This window comes from Hemicordylus capensis, chromosome 15, assembly GCF_027244095.1.
Source record: "Hemicordylus capensis ecotype Gifberg chromosome 15, rHemCap1.1.pri, whole genome shotgun sequence".
Classification (NCBI taxonomy): domain Eukaryota; kingdom Metazoa; phylum Chordata; class Lepidosauria; order Squamata; family Cordylidae; genus Hemicordylus; species Hemicordylus capensis.
The window spans coordinates 19,936,588-19,963,570 of record NC_069671.1 but is presented as its reverse complement, the minus strand read 5'-3'; the positions used below and the strand labels follow the sequence as shown (position 1 = coordinate 19,963,570).

Genomic DNA, 26,983 nt, shown 5'->3' with positions numbered 1-26,983 from the left:
CACTAGCAGCAATGCCAGTCCCTGCCTGCCTGGGCTCGCCTTTCTCCAGAGCTGTTTCCTCAAGTCTGACAGTCTGTACATTCGGATCTAGCAATGAGTCCTCCTGCGTTCCGGCCTCCGAGGCATGTTGACGGACCTCCATGACAGGGTCCCAGACGTGCACATACATGCACACACACTCCTCTACACTGCCAGAATGTTTTGCAAATGTCCTCCTGACCAGAACCTCTTCGTCCCTGAGTCTCTGCCTCGTGGCTTCAATCCCTGCCCAGATGTGGGAAGCAAAAGGGTTAACTCTGGCAGGTGCCGGAATGGAAGGCAACCCCCCCCCCCTTTGCGGCCTGATTTTTGCAAACAATCCTATCTGAAATCATTTCCCTTTTCAACCTGTAATTAGCTGGAGTCCTTTGCTGCATGCAAATTCCAGTCCTTAATTGCCAGCTCTAACCTTGAGAAGACTCAGTGCCTGGTGTGCCACCCACGGCACACACAGGCTCTGCTTGGCAAGGAGGCCGCTCAGGGTGTTCCTGTGTGGCCCAGTGGACAGCTAAATCCCTGTGGGATCCTGGCTAGTCTGCCTGCGTCTGCGGAGCGTGGCCAGAAGGGAGCTTCGAGGAGGAAGGGGCCAATGCCATCCTCGGCAGCTAGGAGGGTCTTAGCCTTGGAACCCGTTTGGAATGGAAGTCCGGTTCAACGGTGAAACCTGCGGAATAACAGGAGCACCTCTGAGCATGAACAGAGAGGCTTCTTTCTTATCATTGAATTATTCAATGCATTAAAATTGTAATACAGAAGAGCAGTTCACACGGTCAGCACTAGCGTCCATTGGAACAGAGGAAGCTGCCTTCTACTGAGTCAGACCCTTGGTCCATCTCACTCAGTATTGTCTACCCAGACTGGCAGCAGCTCTCCAAGGTTCCGGGCAGGAGTGCTTCCCAGCCTGACCTGGAGATGCTGCCCTACCCAGATTCCCTCCCCAGCTTTGGAACGAGGTCGGCAAGGAAACCATCCTACCCAGCTTGTTTTTCTCTCACACGTGATGGTTCCCAAATTAGGGTAAGAGGCTCCAGTCCCTGACGCCAATCATGTTAATGGCTCTGATGAGTTCCTGACACCCCCATAGCTCAGGGCAGCCTCCGCCTATAAGCAGGTGAAGCTGACTGGTGCAATGCCACCCTCGGGTGATGGGGAAAAACTCTCCCGTCCCGATCTGGAGTTCCAGCAGGCACGCACTGCCTTGCATGTTTTTTGCCTATCCCTTTAGGACTAGAAACTGGCTCTGTGTAATTTTGTTTTAAATGGAAGTTGCAATTCCCCAAATGGTCAGTTCTGTACTGAACCCCATACAAGACACAGCCCTGCCCTCCTCTGAGCCACCCCTCTTCGCCAACTGCCAGACAAGCATTCTGCACAAGTCACACCTCTCGCAGATTCAGAACACCCACATTCTCTTCCTCTCTTCCTCCTCTTCCTCCCTGATTCCCTTCATCCTCCCCCCAGCCCTGTGCTTTGATTTATATCCCTCCCTGCATCCCGCCAATTTGGCAGCTGAATGATGCTGAATTCTAAATGGATAAGCAAATTCCTCACCGATCAGGCAATTCTCTGCCATGATCCGCACAAGCCATCTGCTGCCAGTGCAGTTTACTTACGCCACTTTGCAGACACAGGTGTTCTGCCTGCCAGAGCCAAATTGCCAGTATTTTAACCCAAAGGCTCGGGCAGAAGGCACTGGATTTTACCCCCACTGGGTAGGTGCAAAGGATTTGCTGCTTCTCCAAGGTTACAGGCAGGAGTCTCTCCCAGCCCTATTGGAGATGCTGCCAGGGATTGAACCGGGGACCTTCTGCATGCCAAACAGAGGCTCCAACACTCAGCTAAGGCCCCATCCCTCAAGGAAGCTGCCTTATACTCAATCAGACCTCTAGTCCATTGAGCTCAGTATTGTCTACACTGACTGGCGGCAGCTCCTCCAAGGCTTCAGGCAGGAGTCTGTGAGGGAGTGCATCGCTCCTCACTGGGAAGGTTCAGGATGGCGGTGGAATAGAGTCCTTTGTGATCCGTGAGCTTCTCCCTGGCAGCCACTTCAAGCATGGTGGCGAACGGAGTTGATCTTGTTCCATGTAATTACCAGGGAGAGAGAGCGGGGAAGTTACACAGCGACTCAATTATAGGAAATTGTAAAATTACATTAGGGAAGGTGGTGTTTAAAGGCTGATGCGTTTGGACAGTTTGTCTCTTTCTGACTCCGGGAAATTGATTAGCCATCAACTGCCTTTCCAGGATGGGTTTCTCTCTCTCTGTTCTAAAACACAACCATCGCCCCCCTTGGGAAGGCTGAAGAGCAGGCACTGATGTGGTCTGTATTCCAAGTAGCCGAGGTTTCATCCAGGACGAGAGGGAGACCCACACCCTACTCTGCTGGATCGTGGTAACCCAGCACCGTTGGGTTTGCTTCCACAGTAACTCTGTGCAAGGACAGGCAGATTTGAGATTTCAGATTTATTTATTTTTACTAGAAGCCTGAGGTCCATCACATGGGACTAGGTAGAAAATGGTGGCTTTATTTTACATTTTACGTTTATATCTCTCTCTTCCTCTGAGGAGATCAGAGTGGGCTACATGGTTATTTTTATCCTCACAACAACCCTGTGTGGTAGATTAGGCCGAGAGTGCTGGTCTTGTTGTAGCAAGCATGAATTGTCCCCTTTGTTAAGCAGGGCCCTCCCTGGTTGCATTTGAATGGGAGACTGGTGAGCATTATAACATCTTCCTCTCAGGGGATGGAGCCGCTCTGGGAAGAGCATCTAGGTTCCAAGTTCCCTCTCTTGCTTGGGGGTGGTGGTGGAGCCAGTGACCCATTGGACCCCATAAGCCATACCTGGGGGAAGACCAATGCAAAACAAATACAGATCTGCATCTCAGATACTACAGTTCAGAGATTCCCATACTAAAACTGGCCAGCAGCACTGTGCCGAGCCCTGGTTAAAGGCAAGTCAGGCGATCCATTAATATTCCTATAGGATGCTCTGGGGGGAGCCCTGAAAGCACCCCCAAGGACACCCCCCCCACCCAGGGAACCTGCTGCCTAGGGGGCACAGGTGGCCCCTGCTGGGCTCTTCTCCCAACTGCAGCCCCCCGATGACCAGCAGCACCTCAGGAACGGCCACAGCAGGGAGCCCAGTCTGAAGCTCAGACACGGGGCTGGTGGTTGGCCCGATTCTCGTTAGGATCAGAGGAGGTGTGTCCTGCCCAAGTTTGTGGCCCCATTTCCAGGTTGTGAGTCGTCGTGAGTTGTACACTGCCCAGAGCCTTTGGATGGGGCGGCTTATAAATGTAAGAAATACATAGATAATAAATTAAATAAAAGCAAAGCAGGAAGGGGAGCAAGGGGCCGTTTGCTCCGCAGCAACTGGGGCGGAGGGCCTCCAGTTCTTCACCGGCCACTGCTTTCCTCTCCTCTCCTGCTCAACTCTGGGCCCTTTGGCTGCTGAGCTGCTGGACAGCTCCCTCCCTTGCTCAGAAGGCTATAAGACGGGACAGACGCCCCCCACGTCATGTGCAGAAAGCCTGCCACCCGAGGCAGCCACCTCCCTGTGCCTCATGGCAGAGCCTCCTCTGTCTCTCTGCACAATCGGGGACTGAGAGAAAAAGATGCACTGAGCTTCCTCTCCACCCAAAAATTGGGTTAGGGGAGCAACTGCTGAGATGGAGGCTCCCTCCCCCCCAGCTCTTTTGGGGCAGCCCAACCTCAGGATGACCTTCGCCCGCCCACTGCCGCCTTGATTAATTCCCAGAAGTTTGCAGGGCGAAGATGAGTAATCATACCGGCTAATGCTAATTGGGGAGCTGCGTGCTGACAAATTGATTTACTGGAGTGATTCAGAGGCGGTGCCGTGTTTATGGCGCATGCCCGGCTGGCCTGGTAAGCTCATCAGGGGAAGGAGTGGTCGTTGGAGGGAACCTGCAGTCTGGGAAGGGCAAGGCTGGAGCATCCGTGCGAGCCATTATTTCCTTGGCACTCGGCACTGGAACATGCGAAGCAGGATGGTTGTGAGGTAACGAGAGCTTCCATGTCTTCTGTGCATCTTCCAGCTGGGTCTGTTGCAGGCGTCTCTCGCCAGAGCTGGGCAGGTTCAAGAAGGACTGTGTGGGCATACTTATACCAGGCATTCATGCCCTCCAACATTGCGCAAATGGAAATAGGAATGTGCATGTGACACTCCCTGCTTCCATGCCAGATACCCCTGCTCAGGCCTCCTCCTGTTCTGCAGTGCTCGAGGCTCTGCTCCACCTGCTTTTTGTTTTATTCATTTGCTCGGCAATAGCCAAGACGGGAGGTTCATTTGATTAAAGATATACTGAGAAAGCATGCAGGGATATCATCAAAGATATACTAGGAAAGCATTCATTCAGGGATACTACCCCCCACCCACCCTGGCCAATCGAGACCAGGTGAACAGTTCAGGAGATGAGAGAGGGCAGGAAGACCTTATGACCCAGACCCCGGGTCACCCCATGCCACTGGGACCAAGGGAACAGGAGAAACTAGATCCAACTCCTCTGCTGCAGCTTGAGCATACAGCCCTGCCTTTGTCCTCTGGCTCGGAGGAGTCCCTTGAAGACCTGCCAGTCACAGCAGGAATCCTCCAGGGCCACCAGAGTTAGTGCCTCCGACACTGGGCAAGGTCCCTTTTAAGGCACAGGAAGGGATGGAGCCAAACCACTCAGTCTGTGCAGCTGCTCTAAAAATCTTCAGACAGATCCAGACATCTGCTAGAGCCGCATCCAGTCTCCTCTGTTGTGCCCATCTTGTGCTTGCCTTCTCAGAGCTCTCCAAGGTCCTGAGCGCTTTACTTGGCTTTGCTCTCCTCGGAACTCTCCAAGACCTGCATCCTTGCCAGGACTCTGAGCGTCATCCAGATCCCTGCCTCAGCAAAGAGCCCGGCTCGGCCATCAACTCCCACCTGGGGCAGGACAGTGATCTTCTTTTACTTTGGCTGATGTGAGCTGCTACCTTGGTCGGAGAGCTGGAGCACTTCATGTCTCATCTCCCGTGTAAATACGTCCACGTGGACACGGAGCTACCAGGCAGGGCACATGCCTGCCACTTTGTGCAGCACTCATCTGTTGTACGACGGTTCGGTTTGGCTGGCCATTCTTGAACCCCAACGCCTGCCTTCACCTGCCTTTTAAAACCAGAGGAAGGCAGGTGACTGCAGAAGAAATGGCTGCAGCACACGGCAGATGGAGTGAGCCTTTGGTGATGAATAACTGGGAAGACCTTGGCTGGTAATCCACGGTGTGAGAAGTGGGGTCTTGAAAGTGAGCTCTCATCTGTGAAACACGGGAGGGAGGGAAGCAGAGAGAGGGCTTGTCTGTCACCCCCATGGAATTACTTGGGGCCCAAACGCACCAGGCTTTTGCCTCAGACCCCCACCCCCCGCCGGTTATTTATTAATGATTCCTTTTGGAAATTACACGCTCCCAGTAAGCCTGCATGCTGGCGGAGGCCATCTTTTATGGTGACCTGCCACCTCCATCTTCCTCGCACTCAGGCCCATTTAATACATCAAGTGGCGCCTAATCAACACCTTTTAAGGCAGAATGGCCCACATCCTGGTCCGGGGGCCATGAAGCGGGTGCCCACAGAAGCATCTGTAATTAAGGCCTCCCTCCTAGTGAATCAATTTGGAGCACACCGGCTTCCCATGGGCTGGAGCTTTTAGGCTGTTTTAACTCCAGCAGCAAAGGCGACACTTCAATTAAGCAGCTGTGGATAATGGATGCTTCAGGAAGAGAGAGAGAGAGAGAGAGAGAGAATATGCTTAGGAGTGGAAAGAAGTTCACCCCTTGCTCTTTCCCAGAAATGGAAATAAATAGATATTTGCCCCTTTTTCTTTTTTTGCAAAATAACAAACTCAACCCCCCCCCCCACACATAGATAATTGCACTTTTCTCCTTGTCCAGAGTTTTTACACTGAGGCTGTAATGGGGGGGGGGTTGGGAAAGGGGGGGGCAGGAATCCCAGAAACCTCTTGGCTCACTTGTTTGAAGTAGGAGATAAAAGTGGGGGGAATTTGGGAGAGAGTTAATGACTGTAATCATCAAGGTGATCACTGGCTGTGCCAATCCTGACCTTTTACCTGTAAGGTGTTGAGGAGGCCTCCTGGCTCAATATTTTGCTCTTTCCTTAGTGCTGGTTTACCTGTAGCTGTGGAAGGCTTTGGAAAGGTGCAGAGGGGGAACCGAGGTCGGCGAATCCCTCGTTGGCTCCGTCCGGGGTCTGCCTATGTTGTTGGACCACATCTCCCTTCCTCCACAGCCACCATGGCCGGAGAAGAGGGGCAGGGGTTGAGAGGGGCTGGTACCATATAGGTCCTCAGCGTATGGGTCAGCAAGAGGGACGGGGTGGCGTTGTTCCACAGAGCAGGGGGCTGGGAGAGGTGAGCAGGGTCAAAGCTGGGCTCGTTTTCCAGCCCCGGGACAGCACATCTCTGCAGCCTTGTGCCAAGGAAAGCCTGAATGTGGCCCTCACTGGCTGGCTGTGTAGCTTCATTTTATTCGCTTCCCAAGAAGCAGCTTTCCCGGACCTGCCAACTTGTTTCCGTTGCCATCCGAAAGCCCGGCAGCGAGAGGACTGCTTCAGAAATGGGCAGCATCCCAGTGGGGCGGCAGCCAGGGGGTCCCTTGTGCTGGCGTCCCTTTTGTTCCCGTCTCCCGCCGTGAATGCGCCTTCCCCAGAAAGCAGAAATCTCAATCAGCCACCCAACGCAAGCCGTGTTCGCCTCGGAAGACACATGGTTCCCGACTCCGTATAAATATTCAATCAGAAGAGCAGAATGCCACAGGAACGACACGGGAATGGCATTAGCGCTATTTGGGTCAGACCGTGATGGCATGTAGGGAATTCTGACTTGAAGGAGCCTCCGAGCGTGGGGGGGGGAGGGGGAGGGAGGCAGAGCTCTCACTGAACAGAGGCAGCTGCCTGCTATTAAGCCAGGCTGCTGCTCTGCCTAACCTGATGTTGCGGAGGTCTGTCAATGAGCCCGTTCACACAGCCAAGAATGGGAGGGCAGGAGGCAGCAAAACCAGCTAGTCCTGCCTGTGAGAACCTGCGGGAAGCTCTTCCACTCAGCCCACTCAAATGTGGGTAGCCCAGATCCTGGGCCTGAGTTTTTACCAAGGTGGGACAAAAAAAAGAGCCGCCCTATCTTGGCGTTAGCTCCTCTGCCGGTACTTTCCTCTCTTTGCAACTCCTAGCAGCTGACTGCCAGTTTGTCATAGAGGTCTGGAGCTAGAGGGGCCAAGCAGAGCACTGTCTGTCTGGTGGGTGTGCAATGCATCCTGGGACACCTCCTTCAATCCTTGGAGGACCCAGCTTCCTTTTTCCATAATGGAGACTATGGCTGCAATGATCGTCTGGGTGGTGAGTTCCCAGACCCAAATGGATCATGAGGATCAGGATAGGAGCTCTTTCCTCCCACAAACCACCTGCAGATGATTGTGTGAAGGACCTTAATGGTTACTGGTCTTGATGGCTATAGACTACCTCCAGGCTCAGACGCAGGATGCCTCCGAATCCCAGTTGCAGGGGAGCAACAGCAGGAGAGGAGGCATGCCCTTGCCTCTTGCCTGTGGGCTTCTCAGAGGCATCTGGTGGGCCACTGCGGGGAAGCAGGATGGCCGGACTGGATGGGCCTTCTTGGGCCTGATCCAGCAGGGCTGTTCTCATGTTCTTACATCTGGAATCCTGACTGGACACTCTTCCTGCCCAGCTTTTGATCGTGTGAACGGGCTTCGGTTTCCCCCCAGCTGTGCTAGCTGAGATCCTTCTAATTGGGATTGAACCTGAGATATCTGCATGCAGAGCATCTGCATCCCCACAGAGTGATAGCTGTTGCTCATCACTGGATCCCCCTTCCTTCTTTTTCCAGTGGGACACCGCCCCCCCCCCACCGCAAATCAACCTTTCTCTTGATCGGCGGATCTGCCCCTGCCTCCTGCTAGGCTCTCTGCATCTGTGGAGCTGCTCTCCTCCATCGGAAGCGGCCCGGCGTCTTGCTGTGAAAATGACGGCAGAGCCGTAAAAGCCAGAGAGGCTGCCTGCTGCTGGTGGGCTCTGCGTGCAAACAGCACCCCAGGTCTCCGGGAAGCAGGAGAGGAACCGGTGGAGACCTGAGCAGAGGTTGGAGGTCGGGCTGCCTCAGCCCTGGGTCCCAAGAACTCCACAGGACTCGGTGAAGAAGGGCAGTGCTCTGGAGCAATGGAGGCCCCCTCCCTGCCACGGTATGAGTCCCACTGGGGATCAGCGGAGGGTCTGTGAACTCACCACCCAGACAGTCGCTGCAGCCATAGATGGGAAAAGGAAGCTGGGTCCTCCAAGGACTGAAGGAGGCATCCCAGGATGCATTGCACACCCAGCAGACAGCGCTCTGCTTGGCCCCTCTAGCTGTAGCACTTTATGTAACCCGCTTGCCTCGCTCAGAGAAAGAGAGGTGCAAGGTGTTCAGATGGCTTGTTGCAAATATCAGCAGGGCCAAACATCTTCTGGAAGGCACTACAGACACGGAAGACCTTGGGGCTTGTGAGCGGCTTCCAGCAAGGGCTCCTGCCTCATGATGAACGTTGTGAAGCCCCCTCGTCCTGCCCCACCGGTGCTGTATGCCAGTCACCAGCAAAACCCAGACTCCTGCTTGAAACCTTGGAGAAGCTGCTGCCAGTCAGTGTAGGAAATTCTGAGCTAGGTGGACCAAGGGTCTGACTCGGTAGAAGGCAGTCCTTTGGGGATGGGGCTGTCGCTCAGTGGGGCAGCCTCTGCTTGGCATGCAGAAGGTCCCAGGTTCACTCCCCGGCAGTGTCTCCAGGGAGGGCTGGGAAAGGAGCCTCCTGAGTCTGAAACCTTGGAGAGCTTCCTGTGTTCATTATTTGTTGTTGTTCAGGCATGACAGCCTGCAGCGCTTTGGGGGGGAGATCTTCAGCAGCAGAGGTGTTATCTTGACTGTAGGTGCCTCTTGCACCTTTGTTGGCCTGAGCGAGATTAGCGCCTGCAAATGTCAGCTGCATCTCTGTAGGATTCAGAGAGGCGGGAAAGCACCCATGTCATCAGGCGAGGCTGATGGGCCTCTTCAGTGGCATCCACCCATGATGACCAGCCAGAGAGCCAAACTGTCCACCAGAGGCTGGCTGGCCGCCCCCCCCCGCCGCCCCTTTGTCCATCGGCTGGAACTTCAAAGCCCCAAGCGCCCCTCTCAAGCCAAACAGAACTCAAAGTAGGTTAGGCAGTAGGCAGCCTTTATAGTCAGGATCACAGGAGCAAAGGATTCCTGGGCTCTTTGAAGAGACCTTGTTAAAAGGAAGCAATAAAAGGGGGTGTCCCGTCCCCCCCCCCGAACGGAAGGGCTACCAAATTGCACTCCTTTCAAGGTGGGATTGGCGGTCTGCTTTGACGGGTCTGATGCCTGTGGCAGAGTGGGCTGCAGCTGACACAACAACCGCAGGCCTCTTTAAGGTGCTCCAAGAGTCATGCTGTTTTGCTGCAGCGTGGCTACCCCTCAGAGGAACGTGGGCTCTCATTTGGTCAAGCAACAGAGGCCATACTGTCTGGCAGGGCCCCCCTGTGGGGGAGGAGGAGTCATGCCCAAGAAGCCATTGTCGAAAGGGGACCACTCAACTCTCCAGAGGCGGGCTTAGGGCAGGCCTGCTCAACTTCACCCCCTCCCCCAGCTGTTTTTGAAAGACTACTCCCATAATCCCCATCCACAGTTGCCAGGGATTATGGAAGCTGTAGGCCCACATAATAGAAGAGGACGACCAGCAGCAAGGTGGACGGACTCGATCACAACAGCCATGAATGCACCACTGAGAGACCTTCAAGGCCAAGTGGAAGACAGACCTTCCTGGAGAGGATCTACCTATGCGGTTGCTAAGAGTCGACACCGACTTGATGGCACTTAATCAATCAGTCAATCAATCAATCAGGCCAACATCTGCAGCTGAGCCGCCCTGATCTAGATGGACCGCAGGTCTGACTCAGTAGAAGGCAGCTTTGTTAGACTGAGGAGACCATCTTATTTATTTTCTCTCTCTGTAAACCACTTTGAGAACTTTTGTTGAAAAGCGGTATATAAATATAGTAGTAGCAGCAGCAGCAGCTGTCATCTGTTTGTCACACAGCAACTCGTATCCAGGGGATATACTCCTTCCAAATAGGGAGGTTCCAAATAGCCCTTACGCCCCAGAACCATGGAGACCTTCACTCCTCCTTGGATTATGAACTGTCTAACCCATCACCATGTTCATCTGCAGTGAATTACATCATGGCAGATATGTAAGAGTTAGAAATACAGGCAGCTGCTTGATACTGAGTCAGACCCTTGGTCCATCTAGCTCAGTATTTTCGGCACTGACCGGCAGCAGCTCTCCAAAGTTTCAGGCTCCGAGGTCTCCAAGCTCTAGCTGGAGGTGCTGCCAGGGAGTGAACCTGGGACCTTCTGCATGCCAAGCAGAGGCTCTTCCATTGACATAATCCCTAAGGGGAGTATCTTACAGCAGGCCATGCTCACGTGTAGTCACCCATCCAAATGCATACCAGGACAGGCCCTGCTTAGCAAAGGGGGCAATTCCTGCTTGCTACCGCAATACCAGCTCCCCACCACAAAGGTATTATGTATAGGACACCTTGTGTACTGGATATTTGGAAACACTGGGGTAGGGGGAATGTTGAAGGTTTTCCCCCAGCATCCCATTTCTAGGACTCCGTGCGAAAGAGGAGAGTGTTGCTTCCGGTTTCTGCCCATCTCCCTTGGCTCCCACATGAGAGCTTCTTGCATGGATTCTAGCCGGGGTGTGATGCCTGCTTTCCTGAGGACGGAAAAGGTCGTGTGCCCAGAGCTCCTTGCCTTGATGAGCTTCCGTAACCGCAACCTTGCGCTAAGAGAGCCTGGATGCATCTCCGCCTAATTATGGAGGCCTGACCTGATGGAAGCCGGTCCCTGGGCAGTAGATGCAGATAACAGATCCAAAATGGAAACGCGGTAATGGTGTTTAAATTGTTTTCCAGGCAAAGTTTAATTGGGACTGTGCACCAGGGCATTGTGCTCGTTGGAAGCAGATAATTGAGTGCCTCCTTGGTGTACAAGCCGGCCTCTGAGATCAATTATTCCCTTCTCCAGTTCTCACATGCCCCAGTTCCCACCCCCACCACCCCACAGAAAAGGTGGCAAGATCGATGGAAGCCAAGTGTTCTTGAGCGGGGAGAGCAAAGTTCAGGCTGCCATCCCTGGAGACGGAATTTGCGTGGGAAAGCAACCCCTTTCGGGTTTCATCCTTTTATTTTCATTTGTTTTTGTTTTGTTTTGAGTTTTGTTTTGAGTTTTGTCTTTTGTTTTGTTTTATTTATGTAAGTGGTGAAGCTTCTAGCCATTGTGACCATTGAGGAGAAAAATCTGAAAAGCCCCAGCAGTATTTCTATGCACACTCCTTTAATTTTTACTTTAAAACAGAAGATTGGCCTTCTTCCCTATTGAGGCCTAAAGGTGCCAGTTTCCAAAAGATCCAAATGCAGATTAGTCTTATTTCCTGCCGTTCCCAAAAGTTCCTTTGGATTTAGACGTGGAGGAGACGCGCGGCTGGAGTTCCCAGAGAGGTTAGAGCGGATACATGCGATTGTTCTTTACACAGCATCGTTGCAGAATGATTCAGAGCAAATCTAAAGCAAAAGACAGAATACAGGCAGTATATGAAGCCAACTGCTGGGGTGGGCATGGAGCGTAAGTAACAGCATCCTAAACTGAATGGGGAAAGGAAGAGGTGAGAGAAATTGGTGTGAAGGACTTCTTGAGAAAGCGTTTGATGGTTCGATGCAGGTGCAGAACCAGGAAGGGAGGAGCGGGTGTCTGAAGGGACCACAAAAGGCGGAAACACTTTTCAGGGCACCACCAGCTTGGTCAAATGGGGGCCATTTGGAGAGATCTAAGGGGACGCAAAGGAAATTGCCGCTGGGCGACATCCGATAATGAGCAATTGGCCAGAAGCCCCTCGGAGCAGGGGCTGAAGTTCAAAGGCCGCCTCTTTCCCCAGTTCCGCTCCCAGGATGGTGCTTTTAATGGCCAGGGCCATAAACAGGAAGAGCTTCCCCTCTCTGCTGCTGTTGCTGCAAACCACCTCTTCTTTCAGAGCCTTCTGGCACCTTCCTGTCGTGTTGCATCCTCCACCTCTTTCGGAGGTACTTCCCCAAGATAGTGCTCTCCTGTGGAGGCTGGAAGGGTGCAGCTGGATGGATCGCAGCAGCAAAGCAAGATCTAGCAGCATGAGTCCCTGCTTCTTGAACCAACTTGCACGGCTCTAAGGGATCTGGCATCCTGCAATCCCAGTTGGGGCTTCAGGCCTCGCAGCTGGTCCCTCACCTTTTGGAGTTCACTGAGGTGTATAAGATGCAGGCGGGAGGGGGTTCCTTTTGCCTTGCTCTGTCTCTGCTCCAGCTACGTTTCAGCGGAAGCAAGGTTTTGCGTGGTGGAGGGTTGTGAACGGGTTGCATCCATGTGACAGTTTGTGGCCTTGTTCAGGGCCATAACTCCTGGGGCGGCTGTCGGGTCTCCGCAAGGGTCCGGATTCCTGGGCCACGGAGCTGGCCGTCAGTCCACGGAGGAGTGTGGCTCAACACAGGCAGAGTCCTCTTTCCTCAAACTTCAGGAATTTGCACCCCCTCTGCTGTGGGGAGGGCCTTTTAACACTGGGAAGGTTTTTGTCACAACCACAAGCCAGCTGCTGATGGATGACATCAACGAGAGCGATTTAGAGCAACACGCGTGGTGGGTCGGGGCCCCCAGCTTCACCAGCAGTGGCCACGCGTCCCCAGCGCCATTGTCTGGGTCCCCACGTTCAGGCCGCAGGGCACTCTGCCCCGTCAAAAGCTCAGAATCAACGCGATGAGTGGGGGGGATCAGAGAGACCGATTGGCTGTGAATCACACGGTATCCGTCTTCACTGAGGCTGCCGCCGCGTCTTTCTCCTGCTGACCTTTTGCGCATTAGGAAGCGGTCCTGTTTCACTCTTTGCCACACATCCGGTCTTCCGTATGAGGATTTATAGCAAAAAGCAGGCATCCATCATGCAAGCATGCCACCGTCTGTAGATGGGATACATCTTGATTAATCTTCCCCGTGTGTTCCAGGTCGCTGGGGACAATTCCTTGGAAACGGACCCCTGCACTCTTGATGAGAGGAGGGACCTGCACCCATTTGTACATATTAAGTCCCAAACACACACTGCCAAGAGAGAGGAGATTGCAGAGGCCGAGTGGGTTTGGGGGCTGATGGACTGCTTATGCATGTAGGATCCTTCCATGCATTGAGGAAGGATCGCCTCTGAATACTCCAGGTCTGGCGAGGTCTCAAGGCAGGAGGGCTGCCACAGGAACCCCAAGACCTCTCTTCCTGGGGCTTGCCGCAGGGATCGGAGGGTCCAGGTGCCAGTCCCTGGGACCCACATGGGCAGTGAATGCAGCCCAGCCTGCACAAGGGACCAATTGCAAGGGCCGCGTCCGCTGTGCATTCCGTGTGGCTGTGGCCATGGAGGCATCTCGGGGAAAGGACCACTCCCTGAATACGACTGGCCAGAACCTTCCCTGGCACATCGCATCGGCCTGGTGAGAAGGGGAAGAGCACAGAAACGCCCTTATGCCAGCCCAGGTCACCTCCAGAGAGCGTCCGCGTCCCTAGGCCTGTTCCTGGCAGGTTATGCCCGCAAGAGCACGCCAAGGTGAAATGCATCAGAGGCCAGACCAGTTGCCAAGAGTGTACTTGCTGCATGTTGTGTAAAACTCAACATGCCACTTGAGAATCTGCCATACATCGAGTCAGACCCTGGGTCCATCTAGCTCAGGAGGATCAACGTTGGCAGCGGATCTCCAGAGTTAAGAGCGTAAGAACAGCCCTGCTGGATCAGGCCAAAACCCACCGAGTCCAGCATCCTGCTTCACACAGCCAGCAACCAGCTACGTCTGGGAAGCCCCAAAGCAGGGGAAAGAGCGAAACTGTTCCCTCCCTTGGTGCTCCCTAGCACCTGGTGTTCAGGGGCAGAGAAGGGTCTCTCCAAGGCCTCGCTGGAGTTGCTGCTGCCGGGGTCTGAGCCTGGGACCCTCCGCACGCCAGCACATGCTTGCATCCTGGTTCTTACCTTCAGAGCCTTGTGGGGCTTGGCGCCTGTTTACCTACAGAATCGCCTCTCCCATCCAGTTACATCCCGTCCTGTTAGATCATTTCAGATGGCCCTTTTGTCGGTCCCTGATTTTCGAGAGGTTCGGAGCTCTAGGACCCGCAAAAGGGCCTTTTCAGTTGCTGCCCCACTTCTTTGGAAATCTCTTCCCCTTCAGATTCGTCTAGCCCCCTTTTTACCTGTCTTTAAATCCCTACTGAAGACCTTTCTTTTCTGCCGGGCATTTGCCCTGTGGTTTACTCTATTTCCTTTCCATTATCTATTTTAGTTTGCAATTTTTGATGTAATTTTTGATTGTAATTTTTAATGCTACTTTATTTACATGTCATTGTACACTGCCTGGAGTCTTTGGAGTGGGTGGTATATTAAATGCTATAAATAAGTAAGTAAGTAAGTAAATAAATAAATAAATAAAATGCTCTTCCACTGAGCTTCGGTCCTTCCACAGCTCTCAGAACATTTTTTGATTAAAAAGTATATGCAAATTTTTAAATAAACATTTTAGATGATGTTGATGATGATGATAATTAATAATAGTGTGGGGCTTTGCGGCTCCTTTGTGGGAAAAAGGATCTCTCGTGGGTTGTGTACTGCCTTGGAAGAAGTCAGACAGGAGGGCCCCGACAGCCCAGCGACCTCTCCTCCAGCTGACCTCCGGGGCCCCATCACTTCCGATAGGTCCTTCTGCTACGCTGAGCTCTTTCCCGAGAGGCTGGGCTTTATACTGTGCTGAGTACTCCCAGCATGCTTCACTCTTAAAGGGCAATTTCTCCTTTGCCTAAAGGGAGTCTTATGTAGAGCAAAGCCATAATTATCATTAATAATGTGAAAATGGGCTGGCAGGGAACCAAGCCGTGATCTATTTGTGTAGCTGCTGTTGGAAGATGGTTTGATAACTGGCTGGAAGGGCAGAGATCCATGCAGCCCAGGAAGGGGGACGCATTCTCCTGTGTGTCACTAACTGCCCATAAAAGATGTTTGGGAAGAGGAGTGTGGGTGCCGAAGATGTGATGAAAGAAGCAGGTGTGTGCACAGGTTGCCTTTGGCCTGGGAGGACCAGCCTTCAGCCTTGAAATGAAATGGGGGACCTTTTTTTTTTTTTTGCTTTTTACTCTATTTATTTTAAAAAATGTCAGTCGGTTTGGGGGCACCGTACTGGCAAAGCACTTTAGTGGTGTGGAAGCTTTCAGGGATGAGATCCCCTTTTGTGTCAGAAGCACCTTGAGGTCCCCCACCAAGACCTTGGAGTGTCAGAGGCAAATGTGCCCGTGCTAAGTTGGTACACTCCCTCCACCTGCTCTTTCCCTTGTTTTAAAGTGGGGGGAGGGCAGGAAGACGTCTTGCTGGCCCCCCAGTCATTGCTGCCTGAGGAGACCGCCTGCCCTCACCTCTTGGGAGGGCCGCCCCACCCCTGGGTCCCACAAGTGTTGCTCTCGAAACCTAAGACTGCAAATCCTTTGGACGATACTGTTGTGTGTGTGTGTTTTAACCTTTCCCTCTTTTTCCTCTCCTCTCTCTTGGTCTCTGTTCATCCCTTTCTTTATTCTCTTTCCAAACAGAGTTCAAGAATTGATGGGACTTCTGATTCAGGGCACAACTCAGTAGCCGAAGATCAAAGATGCCCATCACCCAAGCTGTTGCTTATGAGGTACATAGGAACACAGGAAACAGCCTTATGCAGAGTCAGACCCTTCGTCTATCTAACTCAGTATTGTCTTCACAGACCGGTAGCGGCTTCTCCAAGGCTGCAGACAGGAATCTCTCCCAGCCCTCTCTTGGAGATGCTGCCAGGCAGCGTTTCCCAAGAGAGGCGATTGCCACCTCTCCTCAAGAGCCAGTGGTGTGTTCGGGATGGACCCGGGCAAATCATGACAGCCCCACTTCGTGAAGGGAACATAGGAAGCTGCCATATATACTGAGTCAGACCCTTGATCCATCTAGCTCAGTATTGTCTACACAGACTGGCAGCAGCTTCTCCAGGGTTTCAGGCAGGAGTCTCTCCCAGGCCTACCCGGAGATGCTGCCAGGGAGGGAACCTGGAACCTTCTGCGTGCAACGCAGATGCTCTTGATTCTGAGCCAGGGCTCCCTCCCCTGAAGGAATTATCTTACGGCACTCACACATGGTCCCCCATCCCAATGCAAACCAAGGCAGACCTTCCTTAGCAAAGCAGACCATTCCTGCCTGCTGCCACAAGACCAGCCGCCTGGCCTTCTCTCTTGCTAGGGGCAATGCCTCCCTGCCAGCAGTTTGGAAGCTGCGGGCAAGAAAATCCCCCACCCCCACATGCTCCCCCTCCCTTTGCCCCATTCGGCTCTCCCTCCCAGTGCTACTGAATATTGCTCAGAAGACGCCTGGCAACAAAGAGCCCCTTCTAATGGGGCCGATGCCGGATATGAAATGGATCCAAGGGAGATAAGCTGCAATCCCTTGTCACTCACGGCCGGCCGTATCTCTCGTGGCATCAAAAGGCTGGTGACTAACCGGAGCAGCGGACGCACGGCGGCTGGCTGAGGCGGCCCTCTCTCCCTCTGCTCTCCTCCGTTTCTTTCCCCCAAATGGGTTTCAAGGAGAAATGAAAATAAGAAAGGCACATGGCCAGCAGGCCAGTTTTAATCTCATCATGTGCGGGAGGGGAATCAAGATGGGGGTCCTATTCTGTGAGGGGCAGGATGCAACAGCCCGTGTGCTAGTGAGAGGCCGCCGAGCAGCCTGCGGGCCGCTGAAGCAGGGATCATGGCCGGGCTGGGGCCAGACTGGGATGCAGCACGTTCTCTGAATGGCTGCCTTTTTAGTCGTAGGGAGAGGCACACATCTCGCTCCTTGCTTACCTTTGGGGGGAATTCCGGGAGCAGATTTTAAAGACAGTCCGTTTTTGTTGCATTTCCGGGTGCTGGTTGTTTCTTGTTAAAGCCTTAAATGGGTTGGGCCCCAGATGCCCAAAGGACGGAGCCTTCTCAGTGCTGGCCCCCAGACTCTCCAGCTCTCTTCCCGAAGAGAGCCATGCTACTCTGTACCTCGTGATTTCCCAGGAGAAGGGTAGAGACTGCTCCGCTTGCCCAGGGCATCTGCTTTTTAAGTTGGGTATAACTTCTGAAAGCCTTGGGCTGTTTTTTTGTTTTTGTTTTTTAAATCAATTGCTACTTTTATTTTTTAAAATTAGAAACATTTAATATACCGCCCACTCCGAAGACTCCGGGCGGTGTACAAAAACATGCAAACAAGGCAACATTAAGAATTACATTCTACATTAAAAACTAAACTAAAGTAACTAACAAAAAACAAATAAAGTGAACTACAGGGCAAAAGCTTGGCGAAAAAGAAAAGTCTTCAATAGAGATTTGAAGATCAGTAAGGAAGGGGCTAGAGTGACAAATCTGAACGGGAAGAGAATTCCAAAGTGGGGCAACAACCGAGAAAGCCTTTTCGCGGGTCCTAGAGCCCCGAACCTCTGGGAAAATCAGGGACCGACAAAAGGGCCATCTGAGATGATCTAACCGGACAGGATGTAACTGGGTGGGAGAGGCAGGTGCCAAGCCCCACAAGACTTAAAAAAACCCACCTTTCTGAATAATGGTATTCGGAAGGGTAGAGAGTTGGTCTTGTGGCAACAGGCATTAATTGTTCCTTTTGCTAAGCAGGATCTGCCTTGGTTTTCATATGAATGGGGGACCACATGTGTGAGCACTGCAAGATATTCCCCTCAGAGGATGGGGCCACTCTGGGGAGAGCCCCTGCCTGCTTGCGAGCAGAAGGTTCCAAGTTCCCTCCCTGGCAGCAGCACCTCCAAGATAGGGCTGAGAGAGACTCCTGCCTCCAACCTTGGAGAAGCCGCTGCCAGTCTGGATAGACAATCCTGAGCTAGATGGACCAAGGGTCTGACTCAGTATATGGCAGCTTCCTGTGTTCCTCCCCTTCCTTTGCCATCTCTCCACACTCTCGGAATTTAGAGCCTGCTGCATGTTGGGTTTTGTAGTCTTAGTGCTTTATAAACAACAAGCCGTTCCCACACTGTGTGCATGCTTTGCTTGTGAGAGTGAAGGCAGAGGGGTTTGTGTGAAGCTGTTCCAGTATCCTAAGGATTCGTGACTTCTCTCCAGCCGAGGCTGATAGCAAGGAGCTGCTATTAATTAAAATCCAAGTGCTGGAAGGGCAGGTTGTGATGGGGAGATGCATGTGCTCCCGGAGTGTCCTTCAGGCGATTGTTCTGCCTGCCGATATGTGGAGGGCGAGCAGCAATGATCCCCTCATATTGATGGCCCAGCCAATCAATGCTATCTCCTTTTTCCATGCCTTTGCGCCCATTGATTTCTCTTGTTGTTACCTCTCTGTTTATGTAATGTCTGAACTTTGCACAACTCAACTGTTTAATGTGCAGAAAAGGAGCACTGTTGCCATGAAAACAGATCTCCGGATGACAGCATAATGCCGAGTTATCCCTGTTTCCTTGGACTGTGCTGAATGCATTTTAACCTTGATAAGTCAATAACTTTGTAGAAAAGGCGCTCGAGCCAATAGGGCTGCGGATGCATGAAACTGGAGGAGAAATGACCCTGTTTTTTAATCTCTAGAAGATCACTCCAGTTCTGCAGACTAGTTGTTTTTACTTCTTTTCTTTTGTAACGGGGTGGGGAGCCAGGCTGACATTTTGAACATGGAAACGCTGGCCATATTTGTATCCAGAAAGGACAAGAGGTTTTTCTGTAGTTGTAAAACATAGTTCAGGCCTGGTTGTCCCACGGAGTCAACGGCTGAACGGGAGGCCAGCACAAGAGAGCCAGAAGGAGCTGTGTCTGCTTACAGTTAAGAACATAAGAACAGCCCTGCTGGATCAGGCCCAGGGAGGCCCATCTAGTCCAGCATCCTGTTAACCCACAGTGGTCCACCAGATGCCTCTGGGAGCCCACAGGCCAGAGGTGAGGGGAGGCCCTCTCTCCTGCTGCTGTGGCTCCCCTGCAGCTGGGATTCAGAGGCCTCATCCTGCTGGCTGGCTGGAGGTAGCCTATAGCCCATTCTCCAGCTGTTGTTCTTTGCACTAGGATCCTTGGCCACCCCAGTCCCCAGCTCTCAAGAAGCTGGGCTTCCAAGGCTAGAGAAAGGCAGGAGAGGGAGGAGAAAAACCCGTAAAGGAAGTGGGAGGAGAAGAACGCTGCACCAGCAGCAAGCTGAAAACTGGGGTGGGTTTTGCCTGTTCTTTCAGAATTTGTTTGGGCATTGAGAGAGAGGTGGTGGCAAACTCCCGCAGCCCATCTCTGCACTGTAGCTCAGTTGCAAAGCACCAGCGGTATGTTCCAGATTCAATACTCGGCACCGCCTCGAAGAGGATCTCATATAGCAGAGACCTCTTCTTGGGACTATGGAGGGTTGCTGCCAGTCAGAGCAGAACATCCTAGGCGGAAAAGCCCGCCGGCTGGCCGGCCGGGCAGAAGGCAGCTTGTGCAGTGACGGTGGGGGTGAAGCAAGGCTTCCTCTTGCCCCAGTGGGGGCTCTTTTGTGCATGGAGGGTGCTTCTCCCATGCTGTTGTGTCGCCCCAAGCCTGGATGTCACGCCTCATCTGGAAGGAGGGACCAGCCCTGCTGCTGCGTCAGCACCCTGGATCCAGCCGTGCCTTTTGAGAGAGGCTCTGAGGAAGAAGAAGAAGCAGCCCACTGGCGGTAAGCTGTGGAGGTCTTGGCCCTCCTCCCCAACCAACCATCCAGCGTTAGGCAGGCTGACACTCTGAGAGCATGGAGGTGACCTTTAGCCTCGCCTGACTGGCCCGCCCCAGGAGCAAATGGCATCTTGTTATAAATGCTGAATGAAGATAGTTCCGTTTGCAGTACCGAGCTGTGTTTCTTTTCTCCAGATTGTAAGTCCCTTGGGGCAGGTACTGGCATGCTCAGCAAAGTGCCATAGAATGCAAAGTGGTTTCTCCAAGATGAGTGAAATCTCTAATCCTAAGAGTAGCAATCAATCAAAGTTTATTACAGTCTATGACCAGCACAATACTAATAGTAGTAAATAAATAATATAAGTTATTAGGTACTTTGCAAAGCAGCATAAAAATGCATGATGATCTATTTAAAAGAAAGTAGGTGCATTTCTAATGATTATTTGGCTATGTACTCTATAAATGCATGGTGATCTAGCCAATCTTACATTTCTAATATTATTGCACAATGATATATTTAATAATTACTTTTCCTATAACCAACCATTTACAATCGTTTTATAACACCCCATCGCCACACAAATTCCCGACTAATTGTTGCTCGGGCAGCGCCGGAACTACGACTCCCGTCGGGCGCCGGGCCTCGTGGTGCATGCTGGTCGTGGTAGTTCCCCGGGCCGCCTCCGCCTGCCTGGGGCCCCGCCTTTCGAATTTTCCCGCGAAGGCGCCGCGTGGCTGCTGAGGCCCCGCCCACCCCTGGCCGGGCGGGGGAGCGCGCGCAAGACGCTTCGTGGCGTCGCCGGGGCAACCGCGGCCCGGGGATAATGGGGGGCGTGGCCGAGCCGCGTGCGCCTTGCGACGGGGCGGGCGCGCCGCCTGGCCGGCTTTGCACGGCTCGCCTGGGTTCAGTGTCGCCTGAGCCGCCGCGGAGGGAGGCAGCAGCGAGCAAGCAAGCAAGCAGGAACGGCGGCGGCGGCGACGAGCCGGAGTCCTCCGCTCCCTGGAGCCGGCGAGGCCCGGGCGTCCGAGGAAGGCGTCCCAGGGGAGGCAGGGAGGGCGCGGCCGCCTCTGCCCCTCCCCAGCGAGGCTCCCGGCCGCCTCTGCTTTCCTCCTCTCGCTCTTCGTAATTCGAAGCCAGGGACCCCGAGCCGGGCATGGTGCATTGAGCCTTCCTCCTCTCGCCTCGTTCCTCGGAAGGAGCGGCTGCTGCTGCTGCTGCTGCTCCGCGCTCGTCTCCTCTGCTCCTCGCCGCCCGGAGCCGGCGCGAGCTCTCTGGCAAGGTGGGGGGTCGGCTGCTTCCCCCTCGAGGCTGAGCGAGCCGCCTTCGCCGCGCCGGAGCAGCCCTCCAGCAGGGCCCGGGAGACTGCTGGGTGCCGGAGCTTCGCCGCCTTCGTCCTCTCCTCGCCGCCGGCCCCTGGGAGGAGGGCGGCCAGCCGAAGACGAGCAAGGCGCCCTCGGCTCGTGGGGACAAAGGCAGCAGGAGCAGCAACCCGGCCGCCGCTCCTCCTCCTCCTCCTCCTCCTCCATGCCTTGCCTGCTGCCCGGGCTCTGCCGCGCGCCGCCCCGCCTGGAGGGGAGCATCGCCGGCTGCTGGCAGCGGAGGCGAGTGGTGCGGAGCCCCGCTGGAGGTGCGAGGCCCGGGCCGTGAGGAGGCTGCGCCGCCGCCCCCGCTCGCTCGCTGTCTCTCCTCCTCCTCGGGCAGGGCGCAGGTGCCGCGGAGCGGAGCAGCCGGCCGTACCCGCCGCCGGAGGACCGCCGCCCCAGCGGGCGGCTGCTGCTGCTGCTGCGAAGAAGCACCAGTTCCCGGCTCGCCGCTGCTTGGATTTCCTCGGGGGCAGCGGCAGCTTTTCGCGGGGCTTCCTCGCCCTCCCTCCTGCCTGGGTAGCAGCTGCGCCAGGATAGCGCGCGAGGCGTCGGGCTTTTCGCTGCTGTCGCCTCCGGCTGGGATATTGCCGCCTTTGCGCCCCTTGGCTTCCTCCATGGCTCCAAGGACGAGGCGGACGAGCCTGCTGCTGCTGCCGGCGGCGGCGGCCGCGAGGGCCACGACGACGGCCTGAAGAGGAGCCGAGGAGCACTTCGGCAGCCCCGGATGGTAAATGCGGGCAGGCTGGGAAGGGAGCGCAGCCCGGAGCCCCCCTCGGGCTGGCGGGGGGGGGGGGTCGCTGTGCCCACCTCTTTGCAGGGCCGCCGCCTGGAGTCGGGCTCTTTTGCGTCATGGCTGAACTCGCCGCTTCGGGCGGAGGGGGGGTCCTTCCTCTGGCGGCAGCAGCAGCAGCCCTCGGGGGGCGCCTGGCTCAGCGGGGAGCGGGTGCTGAGCGGCCTGCCCTTTGGAAGACCGCAGTCCTCCCCTCCGGCTTCCCTGCTCATGGGGGGGTGCTCTTAGGGCACAGGATGCGCCCCCCCATCTTTCGTCAGTGTGCCTTTCCTCGCCCTGCCTCCCCCCCCCGTGGGGCAGGAGAAGCCTGCTGGTGGTGGCCAAAGCTGCCTCCTCTTCCTAGCAGTGGAGGCTGTCCTCCTGGGCCGCAGGGGGGTTTGGGGCAAGGGGCAGTGGCCGACTGCTTGCAGCAGGGTGCGTGTTGAGCTGCAGGTGGGGCAGTGGGGTGCATGGTGGCTGGGGCCTCTAGCCTGGTGCTCTGCAGGGCTGTGCCCCAGGGCCAGAGGTGGTCTGTGCCTCTGCCGCGCAGGTGCCTTGACTGACTTAGGCTCAGCTGGAGCCTGGGGGTGTCTCCCCCCAACCCCCCTGGGTGGCTAAGCACCGGCACCCAAACCTGCTTGACTCTCTCCGTGATAGCTTGTGCAGCTTTTGGAGTGTGGGAGACTTTCTCTCTCCCCCCCCCCCCCCCGCCCACAGTATTGTGGAAGGTCTCTGTGGGAAATCTCCCCTTGGGCCATGATTCCAAGAAAAGAGAACCTTCGGATTTTCGGAAAGAATTGGGTGGTGGTGGGGGGATGGCAACATGGCTCATAGGTGGTGTGGTGGGGCCCGTTTGAGGCGTGGTCTGCCTTTCTTGGCTTGCACATTGTGAGTTTTTCTGGATTGCATTGCAAGGAGCGTGTGTGTTGGGAACCCCCCTCTGGGGACCCGTGTCCTGGTGGTGTGGGTGACCGGCTGGATAACTGGGCTCTCTGTAGCCAGATGGAGCTTGTCTGTCACCCCGCCACCCCCATGCCATTAGAGCAGGCAGCCCGTGGGGCGGGGTGTGTGTGTGTGTGGGTCTTTGATCCACTGCTTCTAATTCTGAAAAACAGCATGACTGCTCTGAATGAAAAGGGTGGCTGTGGCTGACACACAGTCTGCTGACAGCGAGGGGAGCCTCCACAGCTCTCTCCCGTTTGTTTTTTGTTACTGATTCTTGGCATCTACTGTAAATCCTGGGTTCTGCAGAGGGGGAGTTTGATGCACCATATGACAAATAGGCAGAGTTTTGAATCTGGCCGCAGTTTGCAAGGGAAGTATTTGTGTCTGTGGCTGGTGGAGCCTCCATGCATGCTGGCAGTCTATCTGAAGACCAGAAATTGGAGACAGGAAGCAAGAGATGGCTGTAATTGCTTCCCCTGCCCTGCTAGTGGGGTGTCTGTTTTTTTTTTTTTTTTTTTTAATTGGGGCATCTGGTTGACTGCTGTGGGGGCGGAAAGGATGCCGGGCTCGGTGGACCCACTGAGGTCTGGTCTGACAAAACTATCTTAAGTTCTTGTAAGCTTAAGGCAACTCCTGCCAGATAAGACAGAGCATTTGTCAGCTCCCCACCCCACCCCCCTTATGCCCCCATCACTTGGTTCTCAATGAGATGCTGGTCTGTAGAGGTCTTGGATCTTACCCAGCAGTGCTTTTCTGACCTATGTGGAGGATAAGAGAAATTTATAGCGGATAGGCTTAGAAGCAGTTCTTTATCCACCAAGAGTTAAACCTCCAGGTTTGGAGGCAGTCTACCTTCCAATTGTGACAAAGAACAGGGGAAGCCGCCACCTTCACGGCCTGTCTGTGGGCTTCCCGGAGGCGGGAAGCCAAATGCCGTGGCCTCGGCCAGCAGGCACCCCTCTGATGTTCTTGCATCCGTTCTTGTCCGAGAAGGGTCCCGTTTTAGTCAGGAGACTTTGCGCTACGTGCACTTTTGTTTGCGTTTGGGGCAGCGGCAGGTGGTGGCATTATTAAGAACGCTAATTAATTTCCTTGTTAGGAGACCGCATCTGCCCTTGAGCCGGCAGTCTGTAATCTTAGCTGCTGGGTGGTGCCATGAGGGTTGCTTGCTTGGCTCGTGTTGAAGGATGGACTGGGGGGGCCGAGAGGGCTTCTGGGGCGGAGGCAGCAAGGAAGGAAGGCGCAAGTGGAGGCTCTGCCTCACCAGGCACCCCTTCTCCGGCTGCCAGCTCTCTCCGGTCCTGCTCTTCCGGATAAAACCAGCGTGCAAAAGAAGTGTGTGTGTGTGTGTGTGGTGCTTTTAAAAAAAGAAAGAAATCCGTGTGGCCTGCTGATTGGGACGGCATTGAGGGGTCCCAGCAGAGGCTGTGCAAGAGTTAAATTTCAGCGAGCATGTGTGGCTTGCAGAGCGCACGCCCCCCCGCGCCCCCCCCCCTTAAGCTGTTCTCGACTCTTTTCACATGACAGCGGATGAGCGCAGTAACCTCTCCCCGATCTGGCTGAGCGGCAGAAGGAGCAGAGGCTGCTTTAGTGTCTCTTACAAAGAAGCCGTTCACCCGGAGAGCATCGTAATCCCGAGGCTGGAGGCATCTGGCGAATTAAGCCAGGGAATTCAGGCAGGAGGCCTTAAAGGGGCCACGGCGGCAGCTGCAGAGCTCTGTCTGGGAGCCCCGAGCGGAGTCGGGGGGCGGCGCCCACCCGTGGAAGGCAGAGCCCAAGTGGGCACCTGCAGCCAGGTGGTGGCTCCTCCCGCTGTGTGGGGACCTTGCTCGTCACTGCCAAGTAGACTAGTGGATTTCCTGAGCCCTACTGTCCTGCTTTGGGTAGGGACAGGACTTTGGCCTGCCCAGTGCTAGGAGGTTCCTTGGATGTCAGAGGATTATTTAAAGCCCTAGATGCATTGCACCCTCTTCCTTGAGCTGCCCCCAACGGCACTCAGCCTGGACCACCTGCTGCATTGCTCTGTGCTGGGATATTTGGTGACGCCGGGCAGATTCAGGTTGTGCTCTTGGTTAGGAACACATTTATGCGTCGACCAAGTACCAGTTGCTTTGCATGCAGATTTGCGTGCAAAGTCCAGCCCCTGCCCTGATGTCATTGCAGTCTGTTGACCTGCACATACTTGAGCTCGAGGAACTCCTTGCCACAAGGTAATGGCCTGTGGCCCCAGTGGCTTTAAATGAGGAATATACAAATGCAAGGAACTGGAGAGGTCTACTAGTGACAGCTTCATGAAAGCTAAGCTGAACCACCATATTCAGAGGCCGTGTACCTCTAAATATCAGTAGCTGAGGATCAAATAAGAGCAGGGTGTTGCTTCCGTGCTCTGCTGGTGGAGTTCCCAGAAGTGTCAGGCTGTCTGCTGTTGAAAAGAGAGTGCTTGGCCTGATCCAGCAATGTAGTTTCATTGAGGGGCGGTAGCAAAGGGAGGTGGGGAGAGGCAAAGGAGAATGAGGAGTGAGTGTGAGTCTTTGCCTAAGGCTGGCTGCTGTGTCTGCAGCCGCAGGGGGCGTGGGGAAGGTTTGCTTTCTGCGTTTTTTGCCCCCGCTGCTAGGAGCCAGCTCTGAATGGTGGCAAGGATGTGGGTCTTTCCCACGGAACTGGGCAGTGTGGGGCTGTGAGGTCATTGGAAGGGTGTGCCCCTGAAGAGTCTTGCTCCTGAGGAGGCCACACCTCTGGTGGTCTTGTGCATCCATAATCCATTCATGGTGCAACCTGGTTGGACAACGTGGAGATTCCCGGACCGGGAAAGGCTTTCCTCAGGATGTATATGTGTTTTTAAAGGATTCCTCGGTATTTCAAAGGAGTCTCCGCCTGTTTCTTAAGGAGCCCTCTGCTGCAGGTTGAGCGTAGAGCTTATTTTATGAATGCAATTCGGCGAAGGCCTGATTTCTGTGAAGCATCCAGGGTGGCAGGTGCAAAGTCATCAAAATGTTTCCCTAAATTGTTGCAACTTGGGTTGCTGTGCCAGTGTTTGTTTTTATTTGGGAAAAAGTATCCTGCCTCTAAGGAGGCCTTCACAGTGGAATGCAACGTACCATCCTAAGCGTAATCCTAATAACCTCACTTATTAAAATGCCTGTTCAAAGTGTGCGCTTCACAGCGTCTGACCCCAGCAGATGTAATTTGGTTAGGACCGGCTTGAGTCAGCTCAGTCGATGCTTTGCTCATTAACCGCACATATATCCCACCTTCCTCCCATCGTGGATTCAAGGCGATGGACGTGGGGGCTCTCAGGTGGCCTCCCATCCAGGCCAAGGCCTGCTCAACTTTGCAAGGGGGTTGCAGAGTCCAGCTCAGCCGCTGCATTGGTTTTAGGATCACCGTCCTGATGGGTCAATTGTTTTTGCCTCTGTGACTCTTACACGGGTCCTGTGTGCGGTGATGCTGCCTTTGTGTTTGCTGCCCCAAGGGCGTGTGGGGCCTGGACCCCCACCCGAGCACAGTTTCACTTGGCAGTCTTAGGAAAGTGGTAGGCAGGCTTTGACAAACTTCCTCTGAATCTAGGAGCCTGCCCAAACATTGAGAAGCCAGGCAGTGGGCACTTTCCAAAATTACTGCGCTTGGTGATGGACGTTGTGCGGCTGGGAAGGAATAAGCGGGCATCTCTTTATCCCCTTTACACTTGGAACAGAAACTGGATGCCTGAGGGGTAAAGATTTTTTAAAAGCTAACACCCTAGCCTAAGTGCCCCAGTTCGATTTCTAGCTGCTGTGGCTTCCTGAGGCCTGGGACTTGCAAACCCTGGTCGGAGGTATTTTCTCTTCCTTGTGTGGGCTGAACACCTTGACCTTAGATTTTATTTCCAGGCTATTGTTGATGTGCAGGAAAATGCCTGAAGGTCAGCTCCTCTGTTGCAGCCTAAGATACGCATCTCCTGGAGCAGTGCGTGCTTGGTTTCTTGTTTGGATATGGCAGGTCCTCCTTTTTCCTCTTAGAACCCTGAGCTGCTAGTCCTTAGGGCTGAGGAAACCGG

General features: G+C 54.3%; 1 protein-coding gene across 7 annotated transcripts in view; it reads left to right on the top strand.

Annotated features, from left to right (window-relative positions):
* The window catches only part of LOC128337906 (mevalonate kinase-like), a 185,308-nt gene that overhangs the window by 89,884 nt on the left and 68,441 nt on the right, over positions 1-26,983 (top strand). For 3 of the 7 annotated variants that reach the window (XR_008312466.1, XR_008312465.1, XM_053279568.1), the window contains one exon: positions 15,777-15,865. The exons of 3 other annotated variants lie outside the window; for them this stretch is intronic. Coding sequence is in view for 1 of the 4 variants with exons in the window: in XM_053279568.1 (XP_053135543.1) it covers positions 15,777-15,865 (89 nt within the window). In the remaining 3 variants the exon portion in view is untranslated. Of the gene's footprint in view, positions 1-15,776; positions 15,866-21,819; positions 21,961-26,983 lie in introns of those variants that run through there. One more of the 7 variants, XM_053279570.1, reaches the window with a different exon arrangement.